A 19679-nucleotide genomic window follows, 5' to 3' on the forward strand; every position below is an offset into this window, starting at 1 on the left:
GCAGATTGTTACTGAACTTGTCCAAATAACTTTATTACCATAAACACATGAATACTCATGAATAGTTTCCCAATTCTGGGGCACTCAGAGAGCAAAAGCAAATGTTTCAATTTTTGTTTACAAAAGTATTCTTTACCAATTGCTTAAGAAAAAAAGTTCATAAATCTGGAGAATAAAACATTCAAAGAATCAGCACATTTTCAAATAAAAAATTATGAAAACATTATGCTTTTGATTATTTAGTCCAATAACATTGAGTTTTTTTCTTCTTTGTCTTGAATTTCATGAAGGTATCAGCCTGTTCTTTTTCTCAGTGTCTCTATTGTGGCAGCCATTAATAAGACTCGGTCTGGTTTCCATGGCAGGCACCTGATTGACAGAAGGCCCAGGTCAGCGCATTTCAAATTCACTACCTCCTTTACAGAGAAAGCTTCTTTCCCACAGGCTCCCAGCAAGGGTGCGAAAGCAAGCCTAGTTCTCTGAGTCTCTCTTTAACTCCAATGGGTGACTGGTTGGAGGATTCCCCGTCAGCCTTGCAAAAACTCTTAGAACTGCATTGGTACCTAAAACTTCTTTCTCTTTCTTTTTCACAGGAATCAGCTCTGCATAGCAGTTTGTGGCTTTTCCCATACTACCTTCATGCCTGCCCCACATTCCCTCACAGGTGTCTTCCCTGATAAATTATCTTGTATGTCTAATCCCATCTTGGATGCATCTCAGTTGGTAAAAACTAACATACCAGGCTTGATTCTTTGCACTTAGCTTTTTTTGTTTCTCTCCCACAATTAGTCAGTAACCATGTCCTAGTGTTTTATGTGTTACCTCTTTTTTCATATGTATGGAAAAAGGTAGGTACTGTTGAGATGCACTTCCTATGTGCCAGGCCCTGTGCTCAATACTTTCCCTGTATCTCATTTAATCCACACAATAACCCTGTCAGGTAGGCATTATTTCCATTTTGCTGATGAAAAGACAGAAGCTTAGCATGGTGTAAAAACTTCCCTGGTGTCATATGGCTAGTGACAGGTGGATCTGAGATTTGATTCTAGGACTATTTGATCTCAAGGCTAATGATGATGGTAGTAATATAGCAGCTGACATTGGTTCCTCTTTGTGTGGCATCTTGTTTCATTGACTGCATTAAACCTTTAAAAGAATGGTATGAAGAAAGTACTCTCATTGCAATTTTCAGGTGAGGAATCAGGGGTTCAGAGAAGTTGAGTCTTGTGCAAGAAATTTATAACTGTAAACTCTTACATTAAAAAAGAAGAAAGATCTCAGGTCAACAACCTACTTTAATACTTCAGGATATGAAAGAAGAACAAACTAAACCCAAGCACAGTGAATGAGGAAATAATAAGGATTAGAGTGGATATAAATAAAATGGAGAATGGAAACAGAATAGAGGAAATTAATGAAACCAAAAGTTGATTCTTCAAAATAAAATCAACAAAATTGACAACCATTAACTAGATTGACTAAGAAAAAAAGAGAAAAGTATAAAATTACTCAAATCATAAATGAAAATGGACTCTGAGCATGGTGGGTCATGTTTTAATCCTAGCACTTTGGGAGGTCACAGCAGAAGGATTTCTTGAGACCAGGTGTGTGGACCAGCATAGGTAACCTGGGGAGATGCTGTCTCTATATATAAAAAAAAAAAACAATTAGCTGGGCATGTTGACATGCACCTGTAGTCCTAGCATCTTGGGAGGCTGAAGAAGGAGAATTGCTTGAGCCCAGGAGGTTGAGGCTGCAGTGAGCCATAATCACACCACTGTATTCCATCCTAGGGTGGCCTACAGAGTGAGAGCCTGTCTCTCTCTCTTAAAAAAAAAAAAAGAAAAATGAAGCGATTACTACCAATTCTAATAAAATAATGATTATGAAAGTACTGTAAATAATTGTATGCCAATAAATTGGATAACCTAGATGAAATAGACAAACTCCTAGAAACACACAAAAATATGAATATAACTATAATCAGTAAGAAGATTGAATCAATAAAAGCATTTGATGAAATTCAGTATTTTTTCATAATAAAAACATTCTAAGAATGGAAGGAAATCACCTCAACATAAAGGCAATATGTGAAAAACCCAATGCTAACATCTTACATAATGGAGAAAGACTGAAAGCTTTCCCTGTATGAGCAGAAAAAGACAAAGATGCCTGCTTTTGACACTTTTATTCAACATAGTATTGAAAGGTCTAATCAGAAAAATTAGCGAAGAATTTTAAAAAAGACATTCAAATTGGAAGGAAGGAGTAAAATTATTTCTGTTTATAGATAACTTGAACTTATTTGTAGAAAATCCTAAAGATGGAACAAACGTATTAGAATTAATAAATAAATTCAGTAATGTTGCACAATACAAAATCAACATTCAAACATCAGTTGTATTTCAATACACTAACCATGAACAATCTGAAGGGAAATTAAGAAAAAAAATTTCAACTTATATTAACATCAAAAAGAATAAAATATTTAGGAATAAGTTTAACCAAAGAGGTGAAATGATTATACCTGAAAATCTACAAAGTATTGCTGAAAGAAATGAAAGATGACATCAATACATTGAAAGACATTTTGTTTTCATGAATTGGAAGACTCAATATTGTTAGGAGGACAGTGCTGCCCAAAGTGAGCTGCAGATTCAATACAATTCCTATCAGAATCTCAGTGGCATTTTTGCAGAAAAAGAAAAATCTGTCCTAAAATTTATATTGCATCTCATGACTCTAAATAGACACACAGCTTTGAAGAGGAAGAAAGAAGCTGGAGGACTCACACTTCCTGATTTCAGCATTTACTACAAAGCCCCAGTAATCAATACAGTGTGGTACTGGCATCAAGGAGGACATAGAAATTAATGAAATATCATAGCCCAGAAAGAAATGCTTGCATATATGGCCAAATGATTTTCATCGAGTGTGCCAAGATCGTTCAATGGGGAAGGGACAGTGTTCTCACCAAATGATATTGGGAAATGTGGATATCCAAGGGCAAGAAGAGTGGAACCTTTACCTAACACCATGTACAAAAATTAACCCACAATACATGAAAGATCTAAATGTAAGAGTAAAAACTATACAACTCTTAGAAGAAAAACTTTATGATAGTGGATTTCACAATGATTTCTTGGTTGTAACAACAAAAGCATAGGCAACAAATAAAATGGATAAATCAGACTTCATAAAAACCAAAACCTTTTATATAGCCCATGCAAAGTTCCTCAGCATCACGAATACTTAGAGATATGCAAATCAAAACCACAATGTTACAATGCCTCACACACTTTAGGATGGCTTTGATAAACAACAACAATGACAGCAACACTAAACAACAGGTGTTTCCAAGTAGATGGAAAAATTGGAGCTCTAGTGCATTGCTGATGGGGATGGGAAATGTTATAGCCACTGTAAGAAGTGGTGTGGCTGTTTTTCAAAAAATTAAACAATAAATTACCATTTGATCCAGCAATTCCACTTCTGGACATACTCCCTATAGAATTGAAAGAAATTTGAAGAAATATTTGTACACTGATGTTCAGAGAAGCATTACTCACACTAGCCAAAAAATGGAAACAACTGAAAAGTCCATTGAAAGATAAGTGGGTAGGCAAATGAGGTGTGTCTATACATTGAAATGTTGTTCAACCTTAACAAGGAAGAAAATTCCAATACATCGTGCAAAATGGATGAACCTTGAAGATATTATGCCAACTGAAATAAGCCAGACACAAAAGGATAATTATTATATAATTCCATTTATGAAAGATAGTTAGAATAGCCAGTTACATAGAGACAGAATGTAGAATGGTGTTGCTAAGGGTTAGGGGGAGAAGGAGTGAGAGTTACTGTTTATTGGGTACAGAGGTTTAATATGGTAAGAGGAAAAAGTTCTGGAAATGGATACTGTGATGGTTACACAACACTGAATTGCACACTTAGTTAATGGTAAGTCTAATATTAGATATATATTAAGTGTCTCGTAGTCTTACCCTCTCTATAATTACACACTTTTTGGCACTGCCCCTTTCCTGCCATGCAGAGCCCCAGGGGTGAATCTCCCTATTTCTCTAGCTCTGCATCAGTTACTGTCTTCCGTGCTGTGTCCCACGTGCTGTGCCCAAAGCCTCATACAGCTGGTGACTTCAGAGCCAGGACGCAGCTCAGGAGTCAGCCCTGAGGCTCCCTCTCTTCTTATTTCCCTGCAGCCTGGCCCCGGGGGAGGTTTAGCTTCAACTGACAGCTCGATTTAGCCAACTTCAGGACAGGCCACCAGGGCCCTTTCTCCACACATGTTGGTCCCACCCCTGGTGGAGTCAGGCAGGGCCAGGCCAGTCACCAGAGGAGCCCGGAGCAGAGCAGGAAGCAGAGTCTGAGCTGCTCCTCCCTCACCCAAAGGGCTTCCTCCTCTCATTTGGGGGAAAAGTGTGAGCTTGTTTCAAAGCCTCAGATGTTCCTTGTAGCTCATGGAATAGGTAGAAGAAAACAAACACATGGCAGAAGGGGATGTGTTGGTGACAGTGAGAAGCAACTTGATCTTGAGGACTCTGCTTCTTGTCCCTCTCTGAAGCCTCTTCTACCACATAGGGCTCAGGGCTGATAAAGCCCCCTCCCTACCTTTTTCAGGCCAGACACAAGGTCAGCCATGAGAAAACAGAAAAACAAGCAGAAGAGAGTCTGTAGAGACAAATTGGGAGGGTTCAGGAGGAGAATTTGGGATTTACTTGTGCCCATGGGACAGAGGCTGGGAATACAAATGTTTTCCTGACTCTTCTCTGAAAGCCAGATAGACTCCACCTAAAACCCTATTGCCAAGGATGCTGGGATCCACTTACCAGAGACTTTGACTATCATGGTTTTGGAGATTTCCTTGCCAGTGGCTGAGTTACGAACAGAGCAAGCATAGAGCCCGCTATGATTTGTAGTAACCTGGGGGATAAAGAGCTTTTGTCCTGATTGCTGAAACTTCCCATTAATTGTCCAAGAATACTCTGCTGGTGGGTTAGAGTCCGCAAAACAGGACAAGTCGAGGTTTTCTCCTGAACGGTAATAGGTGAATGAAGGGTAAATTCTGGGGAGGTCTGGACCATCTGGAGGAAAGAGAATAAAGCTACAGGTGATGTCATCCGAGGGAAGGGGATGTTCCTGGTGTCTTAAAGGGACACAGTGACCCTCTGAGCCAAGATACACCCTCAAGTGCCAGCCAAATCCCATCTATGTTCACTGAGCCAAAGCCTGAGGTATGCACCTGTTTCTCTCATTACAAGCTGTGGGCCCCTAGTCTCCCATGACAAGAGCGCCCCTCCCCTTATATTCTTGGTTAAGGCTGTGCCTACCCAGGATTTCCCAGGGCAGGGAGTCATGGCCAGGTCTGATGTCCAGAAGTAAAGTTGTCTATACTTGGACCGGAGAGAGACTGAGAGGCCTGGCCTCTGGTCGTTTGGATTTAAGCTGGTGTCCTGGCCCACAGAGGAACAAAGGATACTCACAGAGGACATTCAGGGTGACTGGGTTACTGCGGATGCCACCATATCGGTCCCGTATTTCACATTGATAGGGTCCTGTTTCATTTCTCGTGACACTGGGTAGAATGAGGATCCTGTTTTCAATGGGTCGCTTTACCCTGGGACTGACCGGGAGGCTCTGACCATTTAGCCACCAAATGTAGGTGTAGTTCCGACTCTTAGGTTCACAGGTGAAGGCTAACACATCCTTCTTCTCCCTGGGGTTTAAGTTGTTGATGGTGATGTAGGGCATGGGCAGCTTCGCTGTGTGGATAACAGAGAGAAGATTGTCCTGTGTGGCACCTTTGATTCCTCCACAGGCATCCTTCAATCAGAGTTGGCATCTCCCACCTGTCAACCCACATGAGTCCTTGAAAGCCAGTAGCTGGTGCGTGTGTCACAAGACAGATGCATGATGATCTAAGGGCTCAAAGACTGTGAGGCTACCTTCTCTGTCTTAGGGCAGCACAGACTTTCTCAAGTGTCAATTGAGCAGCAGTGTTGGGTCATGGACAGACACGACAGTGGGAGTCACAGCCCCTGGTACCCCTCCCAGTCCCTCCCTAATCAGTTGACTGGCTGGCTCACCTTGGGTTCCTTACCTGGAATGTGCAACTGCTGGGCCCCTTCCAAATTCCATCCTACTTTGCCCCCCTAGATGTGATTTCTCTGCAGCTTCCATTTCCAAGGACTTTCTAGAGATGAATAATAATGGGACTTCCCATTGTCCTGAAACTCTGAGGATACTGAGCAGCCTGGCCTGGGACTGGATGTTTCAGCAGAAATAACACAGGGAAGACCAGAGCAAGCCTGGAGGTCAGTTCAGTCATCAGGCACTAGAGGCACCAGGTGGGGCAGTTTTTTTGCAGGTGTTTCATGATGACTTACTTGAACCAGTGACCTCTAAAGATAGAGCAGAGTGCAAGGAATGATCTAGAAAGAGTGAAGGGGACAGGCAAGAGCTGGTGGCTTTGGAGCAGAACCATGTTCCCTGTCCTGGGTTCTTTAAGTTTCCTCTCCTTCTGCAGAGGGCAGGTGAGGACCATGTGGATCTTTCTAGAAATACATGTGGACATTTGCAAATGCAGAACTGACTGGTGGAAAGGGTGGGAATGAACTGCTGGAAATCTGGTCCTCATGGACCATGTGTGTTCGATGGATATGAGACAAATTTGGAGAGAAGTTTTGCAAATATTTTCTTTCATTGGACATTCTACTCTCTGATTCCATGGGTTCCAGTAATCTAGGGACCTCATGTAAGTTGATTCCAGATTGAATATGAGACGAGGCTGCTGGTTGCCAGGAGCTGGGAGTGGGGAGAATCAGAAGTTGTTCATGGGTGTGCAGTTTCAGTTATGCAAGTTGGAGAGGTTCTAGAGATCTGCTGTAGAGCTTGATGCCTATAGTTCACACAGATTATCTCTTATGCATAAGTTTTAGGACAAAAAGTGTTTTGGATTTCTGATATTTTTTGATTCTGAAATATTTGTCATATACTTACTGGTTTAGCATCCCAAATCTGAAAGATTCAAAATCTAAAATGCTTCAGTGAGCATTTCTTTTCAGCATCAGATTAGTAGGCAAAAGTGGGAGGTGATAAGCCAGATATATTCTTGCCCTTTTTTTTCTCTCACCATGTTTCTAGCTTGGTGATTAGTTTTCGGTGAATTCCATAGTGGCCATGCTGCACTCGTATATTTTTGAAGGCTTTGGGATGTGAGAAAGGCTGATTGCTATTTTCTATGTCATCAGAACTTTCCACCTTTTCTGGTTGCATCTTTTTCTCAGTTTTTGTGTTGTGGCAGTCATTAAGAAGAGACTGTCAGTTCAGATTTAGGACAGAGTTTTCTAAATTCTGCAAAAAATGTTACTGGGATTCTGGTAGGGGATGCATTGAATCTGCAACTCAATTGGGTAGTATTGCCTTTCTAACAATATTGCTTCTTCCAATTCATTAAAATGAAATGTCTTTCCATATATTGATATCGTCTTTAATTTCTTTCAGCAATGTTTTGTAGTTTTCAGGGTATAATCATTTGACCTTTTTGGTTAAACTTATTCCAAAATATTTTATTCCTTTTGATGTTAATGTGAATTGAAATTCTTTCCTTAACTTCCTTTCAGATTGTTCATTGTTAGTGTATCATCTAAAGAATGATCTAGAAAGAGTGAAGGGGACAGGCAGAAGCTGGTGGTTTTGGAGCAGAAACATATTCCCTTTCCTGGGTTTTTGATTTTCCCTCTCCCTTTGCAGAGAGCAGGTGGCTCTTCCCTGACAGCTAGATAGACTTTACTGGAAAACATAGTGCCAATGCTCCAGGGATCCACTTACCAGGGACTATGATCCTCTTGATTATGAGATTTGTTCCACCAGTGGCTGAGTTATGGATGAAACAGACATGGACCCGTCTATATGTTTTAGTGATTTGGGGTATAAAGAACACTTGTGCTAATTGCTGGAACTTCCCATCAATCAGCAAGAATGCTCTGCCAGTGGGTGAGAGTCTGTGAGGCAGGAGAGCTTGGGGACTTCCCCTGTATGGTAATAGGTGTATGAGGAAGAAATGGTGGGGGCATCCAGGCCATGCGGAGCAAAGAGAATAATGTCACAGGCGATATTGTCAGAGGGAAGGGAAAATCCTGGTCTGTGGAAGGGCCACAGTCACAGTGACCCTGTGAGCCAAGTTGCAACACTGAAGTCCCAGCCAAATCCCCGCTGTGTTCACTGATCTGGAGCCTGAGACATTCACCTGTTTCTCCCATCACAAGCTGTGGAACCTGAGTCTCCCATGACAGGAGAAGCCTCTTCTCTCTTATTTTTGATCAAGCCTAGGCCTACTCTGGTTTGCCTGGAGCAGAAAGTCATGGCCAGCTTTGATGTTCAGGGATAAAAGTCTCTGTACTTGGACCTGAGAGGGACTGAGAGGCCTGGCCTCTGGCCATGTGTATTTGGGATGGCAGCCTGGCTCACAGAGGAACAGAAGATACTCACGGAGGAGATTCAGGGTGACTGGGTCACTGCGGCTGGCACTCACTGGGTTCCGTATTTCACATTCATAGGGTCCTGCAATATACTTTGTGACACCAAATATATAGAGGGTCCTGTTGGTTTTGGACAGCTGCAACCTGTGAGTCCTAGGGAGGTTCTGACCATTCAGTAACCACAGGTAGCTTGCATCCGGAGTCTCAGGATCACAGATTAAGCGCACAGCCTCCATGACCTCCCTGGGGTTTAAGTTGCTGCTGGAGATGGAGGGCTTGGGAGTCTCCGCTGTGCAGAAAACAGAGAGAAGATTGCCCTGTGTGGCACCTTTGATTCCTCCAAAGGCATTTTTCAACCAGAGTTGTCATTTACCCCCTCTCAGCCCACCCTAGTCCTTAAAAGCCCATGGCAGGTGTGTGTATTACAAGACAGATGCATGGCAATCTGAGGGCTCAGTGATTGTGAGGCTGTCTGCTTTATGTAGGAGAAGCACAGACTTTCTCAAGTGTGAATTGAGCAGCAGCATTGGGTCATGGAAAGACACAGGACCAGCAGTCACAGCCCTTGGTGCCTCTCTGAGTCCCTCCGTCTCCAACTGCCTGCCTGGCCCAACTTGTGGTCCTCACTTGGAGCATGCAGTGCTGGAATCTTCTTAGTTTCAGTCTTACTTTGCCCCCGAGGTATGTTTTCTCTGCAGCTTCCCTTGCCAAGGACATCCTAGAGATGGATGATGGAAGTTCCCATTGTCCTTAAGCCCTTTGGGTATTGGAAAGCCTGGCCTGGAACTGGGTACTTCAGCAGAAATAACACAGGGGAGACCAGAGTCAAGCCTGGAGGTCAGTTCAGTCATCACGCAGTGGAGCCACAAGGTGGGGCAGTTTTCCCAGGTGTCTCATAGTGACTGAGTTGAGCCAATGACTCTAAAGATAGAGCAGAGTCCGAGGAATGACCTACAAAGAGTGAAGGGGACAGGCAAGAGCTGATAGCTTTGGACCAAGACCATGTTCCCTGTTCTGGGTGCATGATGCTCCCTTCCCCCTGTAGAGGGCAGGTGAGGACCATGTGGATCTTTCTAGAAATATATGTTGATGTTTGCAAATGCAGAACTGACTGGTGGAAAGGGCAAACATGAACAGATGACAGAAGTCTGGCCCTCAGGGACCTTATGTGTTTGGTGGATATTAGACCAATATTTGGGAAGAAGTCTTGCACATACTTTCTCTTATTAGACATTCTACTCTCTGATTCTGAGTTTGACTACTCTATGTACCTCATATCAGTGGATTCCAGAGGGAATCAGAGAGTAGAATAGTAGTTTGCAGGAACTGGAATCAGGGGAATAGGGCGTTGTTCCGTGGGTGTGCGGTTTCAGTTATGCAGGATGAGGAGGTTCTAGAGATCTCCTGTGCAGCCTCGTGCCTATACTTCATGCAGATACAGTGCTCCTTATGCAGAAAGCTTAAAACAAAGTGTTTTGGATTTCTAATTTTTTTTTATTTTGGAATATTTGCAGTATATGTACTGGTTTAGCATCCAAAATCTGAAAAATTTAAAATCCACAATGCGCCAGTGAGCACTTCTTTTTAGCATCACATCAGTGGTCAGAAGGGTTGAGTTTTGAGCATTTCAGATTGTGGATTTCTGGATTTGGGATGCTCAATCTGTAACACTGTAATTTTCCCATAAAAAGTTGTCAGGAGTTTAGACCTCATGTTATATTCTGACTCTAGTAACAAAAAAAATTTGGAGGAAACCTTAAAATGTTTTCATAAGTGGAAATTTTTACTGATGGTCCAAACATCTAAGATCAATTGCTGGTAGTCGTATTTCTCTTTAGACCAAAATAAGGCTTACGTGTGCCGTGAATTCCAGCAGGATCACATTATGCTCAAAGAAAGATGCCAAAGGTGATTTGAAATTAGCAACTACTTAAGTAGAGAGAGTCCCGTTAAAAGGACAGAACTGGTTAGTGTGTCAATTACATAAAGGGAGGAAGGATGCCAAACTAAAAGAAGTGATGTGTGTTATGTTAGTAAATATAGAAAGAACCTGCTTCTAATTTCTGTGCAGAGTTACAAAACATGGGGAGGACCCCAAAACAGGTATGTGAAATGCCTTCCTCATTTTCTCTTAAGGTCAGGAAACACCACTAAAATTTAAGTTTGTGTGAATTAGGAAGAGTCTAAGTGAGATGCCAATGGCTCTTGTGTCTCCCCACACGAAGAACTCCAACTTATGAAAACGGCATCATCATGAGGAAACAGTTGTATGTGGCACAGACAGTAAAACCATGAGATAGGACCTACCTGGCCACCTCCATCTGGTCCCCAAACCACCAGTATTCCCGTTAAGTGTATGTTACAGCCTTTGTAGTTGTCCCACAACTACAAAATTTAAAAATTGCTATTGTCAAAACAAAATATTAAATATGAAGTTGAATATGTTGTTCCGCTTTTTTTTCCCCACTCTTTTTGAACTTTGCTGTTTCAGTTTTGGAAGTTTCTATTGACACATTCTCAAGCTAGGGATTCTTTCCTCAGCTCTGTGCGGTCTATCAGTAAGCATCAAAAGCATTCTTCATTTCTCTAACAGCATTTTTTTTTCTGAGACAGAGTCTCGCTCTGTCACCCCAGCTGCAGTGCAGTGGCATGATCTCAGCTCACCGCAAGCTCCACCTCCCGGGTTCACGCCATTCTCCTGCCTTGGCCTCCCAAGTAGCTGGGACTACAGGTGACCACCACCATGCCCAGCTAATTTTTTGTATTTTTAGTAGAGACGGGGTTTCACCATGTTAGCCAGGATGGTCTCTATCTTCTGACCTTGTGCCCGCCTCAGCCTCCCAAAGTCCTGGGAGTATAGGTGTGAGCCACTGTGCCCAGCCATCTCTGAAGGATTTTAACGAGTTGTTGACTTTTGAGTTTGTTCAGCTTTTTACTTAGTGTTAGAACCGAGTGACAAATTTCAAGCTTGTTATATGCCTGACAGGAAGCCAGAAGTCTCTAGAAAGTGACTGAAGAATGTGAGCTCCATAGCAGGTTAAGGATGGAGTCACGAGTGAAATGGGTGAAATGAGCCTATGGGCTTTGGGGACTGCAGGCCTGTCCAGCCTCTGACACCTTGATGAGTCTGTGCAAAGATTACAACAGTGACAGGAAACTAGCATGGCTGACTCCATCTGGCATCTAGTCTCAGGCTGGCTGTCCTCACTCATTCCTGGGCATAGGCCAGGCTAACCTTGGGAGGAATTTAGTTTATGGTTTAACTTTGAAGCAAGAATAATAATAGTTCCTCCATAAAACTAACACCCTTACTTTGCCCAGGGACGGCCTTTGTCAAACTAGTGAAAGACCATGAGATTAAGATTATAGGAGGGAACTGAATTCTGCTAAAATGTAGCCACAGTTTCTATAATCCCTGAGTGCTCCAATGTCATTTGGCCAGAGTTTACATAATTTCTAACTAATTGCTCGTATAGATAACATCACTATTGTAGAACGTGAGATTGGTCTTTTGAGATGTTTCTCATTCTTTTGCATTCTGGCAACCGGCTGACCTCATCCATACCTATGACTTAGGGCTCAGCCAGTCATGTGACCCCTACCTAGAGGCAGATTCAAGCACTAACAGATCATTTCCCTCCGCCCCCATGATTCCATCACCAATCAGCAGTACTCATTTTTTAGTCCTGTGCCCCTGAAACTATCCTTGAAAATCTCTTACCCCTGATCCACTGGGGAGGCTGATTTCAGTAATAATAAACCTCCACCCTCCTGTTTGGCAGACTTGGAGTCATTAAAATCTTTCTTTACAGCAAACCACCATTTCAATAAATTTTATTTTATATTTTTTTGTGTGCAGGAGGCCAGAAGAACTTGCCTGGCAATTATGAGTGGATGGAGGAACTGCCTATCCCTGTCCCATGGTCTTGTCCACAGGTCAGCCTCACAAAGGGAAAGAGCCCTGGATGGGAATACAGTGGAAGGTTTCTCTTAGTGACCTGGGGACATTGGCTCGAGAGGAAGCCTGGCAGGAGTGGCAACTCCAGGTGATTTCTGCACCTTTCCTATTTCCTGGGAGGTGGGCCAGGCCACAGTGTTAGTGGGAAGGGAACAGAACAGCCAGCCTAGTTAGATGGATTGTGTGGGGAAGGCCTAGGGGTGGAGGAAGAAGCTGTGCAGGACAGGGCTTGCTAGTCAGAAGAAAGTGGGAGGAAGATGAGGGACACAGAGAAGCAGAGAGAGGCAGAGACACCATGGCAGTGAGCAGTAAGGGAGACACTGACTTCAAAGACCCCAGGGACCAGGTGCCCCCAGCTCCACAGTCCAGGACCAAAGAGCCCTGAGAACCCTCCGGTGGCCAAAGAACTTCAGAGTTACATGAGCTGGGGTGGCTTTAGGAGCAAGAGGTAGTGGGGGTATGAAACATGGATGTCAGCCTCTGAAGTACAAGGGACAGGTGTGGCTAGAACCTCTTAGGATTCTGCATCCAAGATCCAGCCTCTAAAGAGGTTTTGGATCATCCATTTCTTCATTCCATTCCTTCATTTGTTATGTGAGAGCTCCTGAGTGTGTCTCTCGCTGGGCCTGTGCTGGTGCAGGGTGTGAGTGGGGAAAGAAAACAAGGTCCTCTCCTTGATCATCTCATGACAGTGACATGGACACTTTGGGAAACACAGGATTTCACATTCAGTGATGGAGGTTAAGATCTGAGGGGGAGGTCTGGACATTTTTTTTGCACTGACTCTGGCGGTTGAAGCCAGTGATTTAGTTCTGGAGTACAGACTAATCAGCTGACCATTTGCTCTGACTCCTCTGAGGTTTGGAGGCCTAAGAAGAGAGGATTTGAGCCAATAAATGACTATAGGGTGCTTGGAACCCAGTAAGCCCTCACTTCTGGTGGAGGAGAGGATGGGCCTGTGGCTGCAGACACACCTCGTGTGACCCTGATCTCCCCTTTGTGTTTGTGTGACTCTGGTTCAGTGACTGTGCCTTCCTGTGTCTCAGTTTTCTGTCAATCAAATAAGCTAAATGGCAAATGGACTGTGGCTTTTCATGCTATCTGTGAATAAATGTTAAATTATTCACAGTCACCTGACCTAATGCTTGGCACAGTGGAGGTGTTCACACAAACAGCATTTATTATTAATTTGCTTCCATGAGAAAGCACCTTTACATCAGATCCTTGTGGACAAGCTGCTACCTGGTGCATCTTCTCTCTTCTGTTTCTGTTTCTGGGGACATTAGACTTTCTATGGACTGTCCTAAGCCTCCCAAGACAGTTGGCTGATGGCCTACAAAGCTTGTCTTTCTGTCCTCTCCACTCTGAGTGTCAGGTGAAGAAAGCTCTGTTCTTGCCCAGATGAGGCTCTGGGGACTGAGCCCTGGCTGGTGAGCAGCTCCAGGAGACACAGTCCTCAGACAGCTGGTAAATCCTTGGTCCCAGTAAGCCCTTCCAAAGAAGCCACAACCCAGTCCTGGCACAGGCTCCTCAGCTTTACCTGGAGCAAGGATTTAGGGACACGGTTTGGAGGTTGAGGTTTCTATGGCTGAGCTTCTCTGAGAGTATCTCAGGGGGCCCCTCAGGCCAAGCCCTACTCAGTTCTCCAGGGTCTTTCTCAGGGTGAAATTTATGAAGAGGGCATGAGGTGCTTGGCCGAGACTGATCTCCTCCTGCTGAGTCCCCCATCAGACTGTCCTTCCTCTGCACCAAGTGTCTGCAGGGTCTGGATGCGGGAAAGGAATTCTGATCTGTTGAAATTTGTCTCCTCTGTGTGTGTCCTGCACTAAATGCCCAAACCCCAGCATGGGACTTAATGCAGAGAGGGACACAGGCAGAGTCCAGGCCTGACAATCCTGTGTGTGTGAAGTAGAAATGACCCCTGCCCCCCAACACCCAGGGATCATGTGGAATCACTCACAGTATAAGGTGACGGTGAAATATCCAGTTACTCCTCCAGTCCCATCGCCTCGCTTTATGATGTGTAAGGTGTAGGATCCTGCATCCTCGTGGGTGACATTCTGGATCAGCAGGGATGCATTGGAATATACTGTTTCTCGTCCACTGTAGGCAGGCCCATATATAATTATTTGACCGTCTACTACGTATGATGTAATGTAATGGTAGAGGTCCCTTATTTGCCCTTTGTACCAGATGTAGCCAGTAAGATTCTGGGGCAAATTGTGGACAAGTAGAAGAACATCCTTCCCCTCGGAAACTTTGGGTGGCTGGGCTTCAATCATTACTTGGGCAGTGGTAGGCAGGTTCCAGAAGTTTAAAAGTGATGCTAGGAGGTAGAGACAGCATCAGTTAATATTTGGACCTATGTATTGGTGTGAAAAGATGGGGCCCTGTGTCCTGAGAAGGTCTCTTCAATCATCAGCCTTGAAGATATGCACACACACACATACAAACAAACACACACACAAAAGGGCATGTGTGTTTGTGTGTGTGTATGTGTGTGTGTCCTACTGTCCTACTAGGTCAAGGTCAGCAGCATGACCCCCATTCCTTCAACACTCCTGACCTTGGCATTTTTCTGTTTGCAATCCTCTTCCCCAGGGGTCCGCACGGCCCCCTCCACACTGCCCTCAGGTGCTGCTCACATCAGGGCATCCTTAGACTTCTTTCCTGACGCCTCCTTCAGAGACCCTGGGTCTTCCCTTTCTGACCTTTCCCTGCTCTGCTCCCTCCAGGGTTCTTCTCAACACCTGACCTCACATTCTAGATCTCTTTGCATGTCTGTCTTCCCCCCCATGACAGCGTGAGCTCCGTGAGGACAGGGACTTTTGTGATCTTGGTTGCACCCCAGTGCCTGGAACAGGCTGCAGACTCCTGTAGATGTGAGAATTCTCAGGGCCCTCCACGCCCTGGGTGTTTTTTTTCCCCCAATTGTTGAGGTTTTTTGCTGAGGAAAGTGTTTCATGCCCTGCTTATATTTTTATTTGAGGTGTCATCTGATATAGTTATTATTATCATTTTTCAAAATGTGGTGGCCCCTGATGATTAATCAGGAAAACAGAACACTTAAGATTTTCCTACCTCTTACCAATTCCGGTTCAATGTGACTTTCCTATTTTGACCCCTGTCCCTCTCTGGTGTATTTTCCCCTATCCAGGCTCCAACAGAGCCTTCTTTCCTTTTTTTTCTTTCTTCTTTTTATTCTTTTTTTTTTTTTTTTTTTTGAGATGGAGTCTCGTACTGTCACCCAGGCTGGCATGCAGTGGTGCTATCTCGGCTGGCTGCAACCTCTGCCTCCTGGGTTCACGTGATTATCCTGCCTCAGCCTCCCGAAAGCTGGGATTACAGGAGCACACCACCATACTTGGTTAATTTTTTGTATTTTTTGGTAGAGACACGTCTACACTGTGTTGGCCAGACTGATCTTGAACTCCTGATCTCTTGATCCACCCACCTCAGCCTCGAAAGTTCTGGCTTCTTTTATTTTTTAGAACCCCATCCTCTCCAGGAGACCCCATCCAGTCACTCTGCTTCCTCCTCCTGTCCTCTCCCAGGAAGTTCTCTCCTCACCTGTGAGCAGGAGCCCCTTCCAGGTGATGCGCTGAGTGCAGGGAGGGGCTGAGTGGGGTCCCATGGTCTCTGCTGTCTGTGTGTTCTCCTCTGTGGAGATGAGCCTAGGATCCAGAAACTTCCTGAGCAGGGCTGTCAGCTGTGCTGTCCTTCCTCCTTCTGCGCTGAGCCTCTTCCCAGGGCAGGAGCACTTCTCAGGCTCGTGGGTGGGGTCAGGCCCAGGACACCTCTCTGTCCCCTCCTCTCTCAGTCCTGCCTCCTTGTCCCTCCTTCTGTTTTTCCTTTTGTCTGTGTTTCAGGTCCCTGTGAATTGTGGAGGCCTCTGCCTTTTTCAGCAGTGATTCTTTCACCAAACCTCAACACACACTTTGTGCAGACACACAGACACACACACACAAACACACAGACACACACACACAAAAGAGACACACACAGACCCACACAGTGACACACATACCCTGCAGGTTGGGCAAGGACAGTCCTGGGCCTCAGCCTCCTGCTGTCCCCATGGCTCTGGGTCGGGGTGCACATTCATGCCATTTGCCCTCTTTCATCCCCATCTGGCTCTCCCCTTCAGTGCAGGAGGCTGGAGCTGCACCAGGTCCCTGTCACAGTGATGCCCCATTGTGCTGTGGGTGAGCTGTGTGTTGCCTGGTGAGAGGGACCCTTCCTTTCTCTAATCGTGTCTAGCTTGGCTGCAGCTTCCAAGGATGGACATTCAGGACCTGGGTGTCCCGGAGGAAACTGTCCTTCCTGGAGGTGTACAGGGTGAATCTCTCATGCCTCTTGGGAGGAGAGGCCTGTGCCGGTTGCTCAGTGGGGGCTGTGAGTCCCATAGTCAAAGGGAAAGTTCTCGGTCACTGTATGACTCCGTGGGGTCCGGCGGCTGAGCTGGAGCTCATGGTTTCTCATGTTCTTCCTGACCATCTTTGATGTCCTCTCTTCTCTGCCCAGCTGATTGTCCTGTGGACACCACAGCTTCCCCGTGGTGGTGCAGAAGGAAGTGAGGAGTTAAACAGGAACCCGGTGGGACATGGCTCGTTGAGACGCAGGAGGGGGAGCCTGGGTCAGAGCAGAGGTTCAGAGCTGGAGAGATTCATCCCGACCAACTCCGTGGCCATGTTGGGCACAGCCCTTCATGTGCTGACATACCCAGGGGTCTGTCCTGAGGGTTTTTGACCTGGCCAAGCTGCTGTGTGTAGAGGAGGAACAGGCAGTGGCCAGAAAGCCTGTCTGGAGGGACGATGCTCACACCTGAGCGGGCGGGTGGGGGGTGAGTTGTGTTCTGGTAGCAAGGAGCAATAACATCCCCCTTCTCCCCGGAAGCACACAGGAGAGGGCTGTCTTCCCAAGGGACAGCTGGGGATAGGTGGCCACATCTCCGATGGTGCCTGTGTGTGACCATCACACGCGCTCTGAGCCCCGTGGGGTGCAGCGGGCAGGCAGGTCACAGGGTGCCTGGCTGATTCCCGGGGAGGTTGTGGGCCCTCAGGCAGCCGCTGTTCTGTGTCGCGCTAGGCTTGGCCTGGGATGCCCCAGGGAACAGGACAGATGGAGCAGGGGCGGGCATTTAGGGAGCAGTGACAGAAAGAGTTGATGAGGATGGAGGGAGTTCACGAGGGGAAAGTGCCCAGTGTGGCATCGCGTGCACCAGCGCTGCCCTGGGAGATGCCTTTAGCTGGGCCCAGGGAAGGAGCAGGTGTGTGGGGCAGGAGCTACCTGCAGAGGGCGTGGTGTTAGGTTGGCGGCCCCCAGGTCAGGGAGGAGCTGACAGCGTCCGTGTGGGGAGCATGGAGGGTGCTGAGGACTTAGGCCGAAGTGACCCTGGTGAGGGTGGACACTGCTGGGCTGTGGGTTCCACTGAGGGAGGTTGGCATCTCCTGGGAAGGCTCCAGGCTGGGAGGGACTCTGTCGCCCTCTGGTGGACAGGGAGGGAAGTGTGAACGGCCGCAATCCCAGGCCAGGCTGCATGTTTTATTCCACGTGGATCTGCACACTTCACACGATGTCACACATATGTTATGTTACAGCTCCATCACCTTCCAGCCCCGTGAGTCCCAGTCTTTGTGGCTCTACGTTCACTGTTCTCCCTCTTTCACAATCAGATGTCCCAAACGCAGATTTTTGTCACCTTCTGTGAGTTTGTGTTTGTGTGCAGTAGGTGGCACTGTGTATACCCTGGGAGCAGTGATGTCTGGGGCTGAGCAGTGCACGTGGGCTTGGGAGAAGAAGAGGGAGCAGCAGGGTGGGAAGATCAATGTCAGAGGGGCAGGGACAAGTCATTTTCATTTTCTCACTCCCAGGGACCAGAACCCAGGATTCTGACTCCAGGGCATAGTACCACACCCTGCTGGTGTCCCTGGATGTCATGATGCTCATAGTGTCATGTTGCCTTGGCATTCATTTTTTAAGGTGTAAGTTTATTTGCCTCAAATCAGAGGCAGGACTTGTTCACCATGGCAGTTTTCAATACTGTATCTGGTTCAAGTGGCTCCAGTTGGTGGCCAGAGATAAAATCTTAGAGGTATCTCTCCTGCTTGGTGTGCTGGGCGCACCTCTCTCCAGCTGCTTTCTTTAAACTGATAATTCTGACATTTGCCCTCACATTTAAAGTGACCACCTCTCAGTCACAGCTTGAGCTCCTGGTCCCAGTGTTTGCTGCTTGCTTTGAACACATCCATTACAGCTCCCTTCTGGAAACCTGTCAGATAACACCCTGGACTTAATAAAGCCATTGGATTACCAGTCTCTTCTCTCCTCCCTGCCTGGGCTCACTGACCTCTGTGTCTGTGGCCTCCAGGTGTGCTGAGTGCTCCCTAGTGTCTGTAAGTAGTAAAAATACTTATATTTTCACGTTCTTGTTATATCATTATAGCCTCACATGCCATCCAGGGCCTGACATTGAGGCTGCCCTGTGGGACCTGTGCTGGTTGAGCTTCTGCTGGAGCTCTTGTTTTGGGGCCTCTGGTTCTCCTGGGGACAGTAGCTTCCAGCTAACTTGATTGAAAACCTGATGCCTTTCATTGAAACACTGGGTCAGATGATGTATTCATGGGCTTCAGCTGCCATAACAAACACCTTAGCCTGGGTGAATTAAATAATAGAAATCTATTTTTCACAGTTCTGTGAATTATGTGCTATTTTAACTTTAAAATGCACAATCAGGTGAAATTAACCACATACACCAAGTTAAATTACCATCACCACTATTTTTCCTAGAAAATTTTTATCATTTTAAACTGAAACTTTGTAACTTTTAAACAATAACTCCCTGTATGTTCCACCCTAGACTTTGGTCATCTCTACTCTGTCTCTATGAATTTGCCTATTCTTGATGTTTCGTATAAATGGAAGTATACAATTATGTTATTTTGTTTCTGACATATTTTACTTAGCATAATGTTTCCCATGTCCATGCACGTTCCAGTGGGTGTCAGAGCTTCATTCCTCTTTATGGCAGGTTAACAATCTGTTGTATGTGTCACCATATTTATTTATTCATGTGTTGATGAACACTTGGATTATTTTCATATTTTATCTTTTGTGAATAATGCTGCAATCAACATTCCCATGCAAGTACCTGTTTGAGTCCCTGGATTTAATTCTTTGGGAATGTACCTAGGAATGCATGTTGTTTCAAATGAGAATTCTAT

At 45.4% G+C, this 19679-nt stretch overlaps 1 protein-coding gene across 2 annotated transcripts; it reads right to left on the reverse strand.

Annotated features, from left to right (window-relative positions):
* Nucleotides 1–334: 334 nt before the first annotated feature.
* On the reverse strand, nt 335–16444 carry LOC129528544 (pregnancy-specific beta-1-glycoprotein 6). Of its 2 annotated transcripts, none has more exons than XM_063701401.1 (6): nt 16027–16444; nt 14417–14782; nt 8509–8787; nt 5502–5780; nt 4848–5102; nt 335–369 (listed from the first exon to the last, which is right to left on the reverse strand). In XM_063701401.1, the coding sequence occupies exons 1-6, from the start codon at nt 16088–16090 to the stop codon at nt 335–337; spliced, it is 1278 nt and encodes a 425-aa protein (XP_063557471.1). In that variant the 5' UTR covers nt 16091–16444. The 2 variants fall into 2 exon arrangements, with proteins under 2 accessions (XP_063557471.1, XP_055225558.1); XM_055369583.2 differs by lacking the exon at nt 335–369 and adding an exon at nt 1577–1644.
* Between the last annotated feature and the right edge of the window lie 3235 nt (nt 16445–19679).

Source organism: Gorilla gorilla, chromosome 20 (genome assembly GCF_029281585.2).
Source record: "Gorilla gorilla gorilla isolate KB3781 chromosome 20, NHGRI_mGorGor1-v2.1_pri, whole genome shotgun sequence".
Taxonomy (NCBI): Eukaryota; Metazoa; Chordata; class Mammalia; order Primates; family Hominidae; genus Gorilla; species Gorilla gorilla.

Coding starts and splice junctions, on each gene's coding strand:
- LOC129528544 (XM_055369583.2), bottom strand. CDS start 16,090: ATGGGACCCCACTCAGCCCCTCCCTGCACTCAGCGCATCACCTGGAAG. Junction 14,783..16,026: donor GAAGGGGCTCCTGCTCACAG/GTGAGGAGAGAA, acceptor TCTACCTCCTAG/CATCACTTTTAAACTTCTGG. Junction 5,103..5,501: donor AGTCACCCTGAATGTCCTCT/GTGAGTATCCTT, acceptor TCTTTCCTCCAG/ATGGTCCAGACCTCCCCAGA.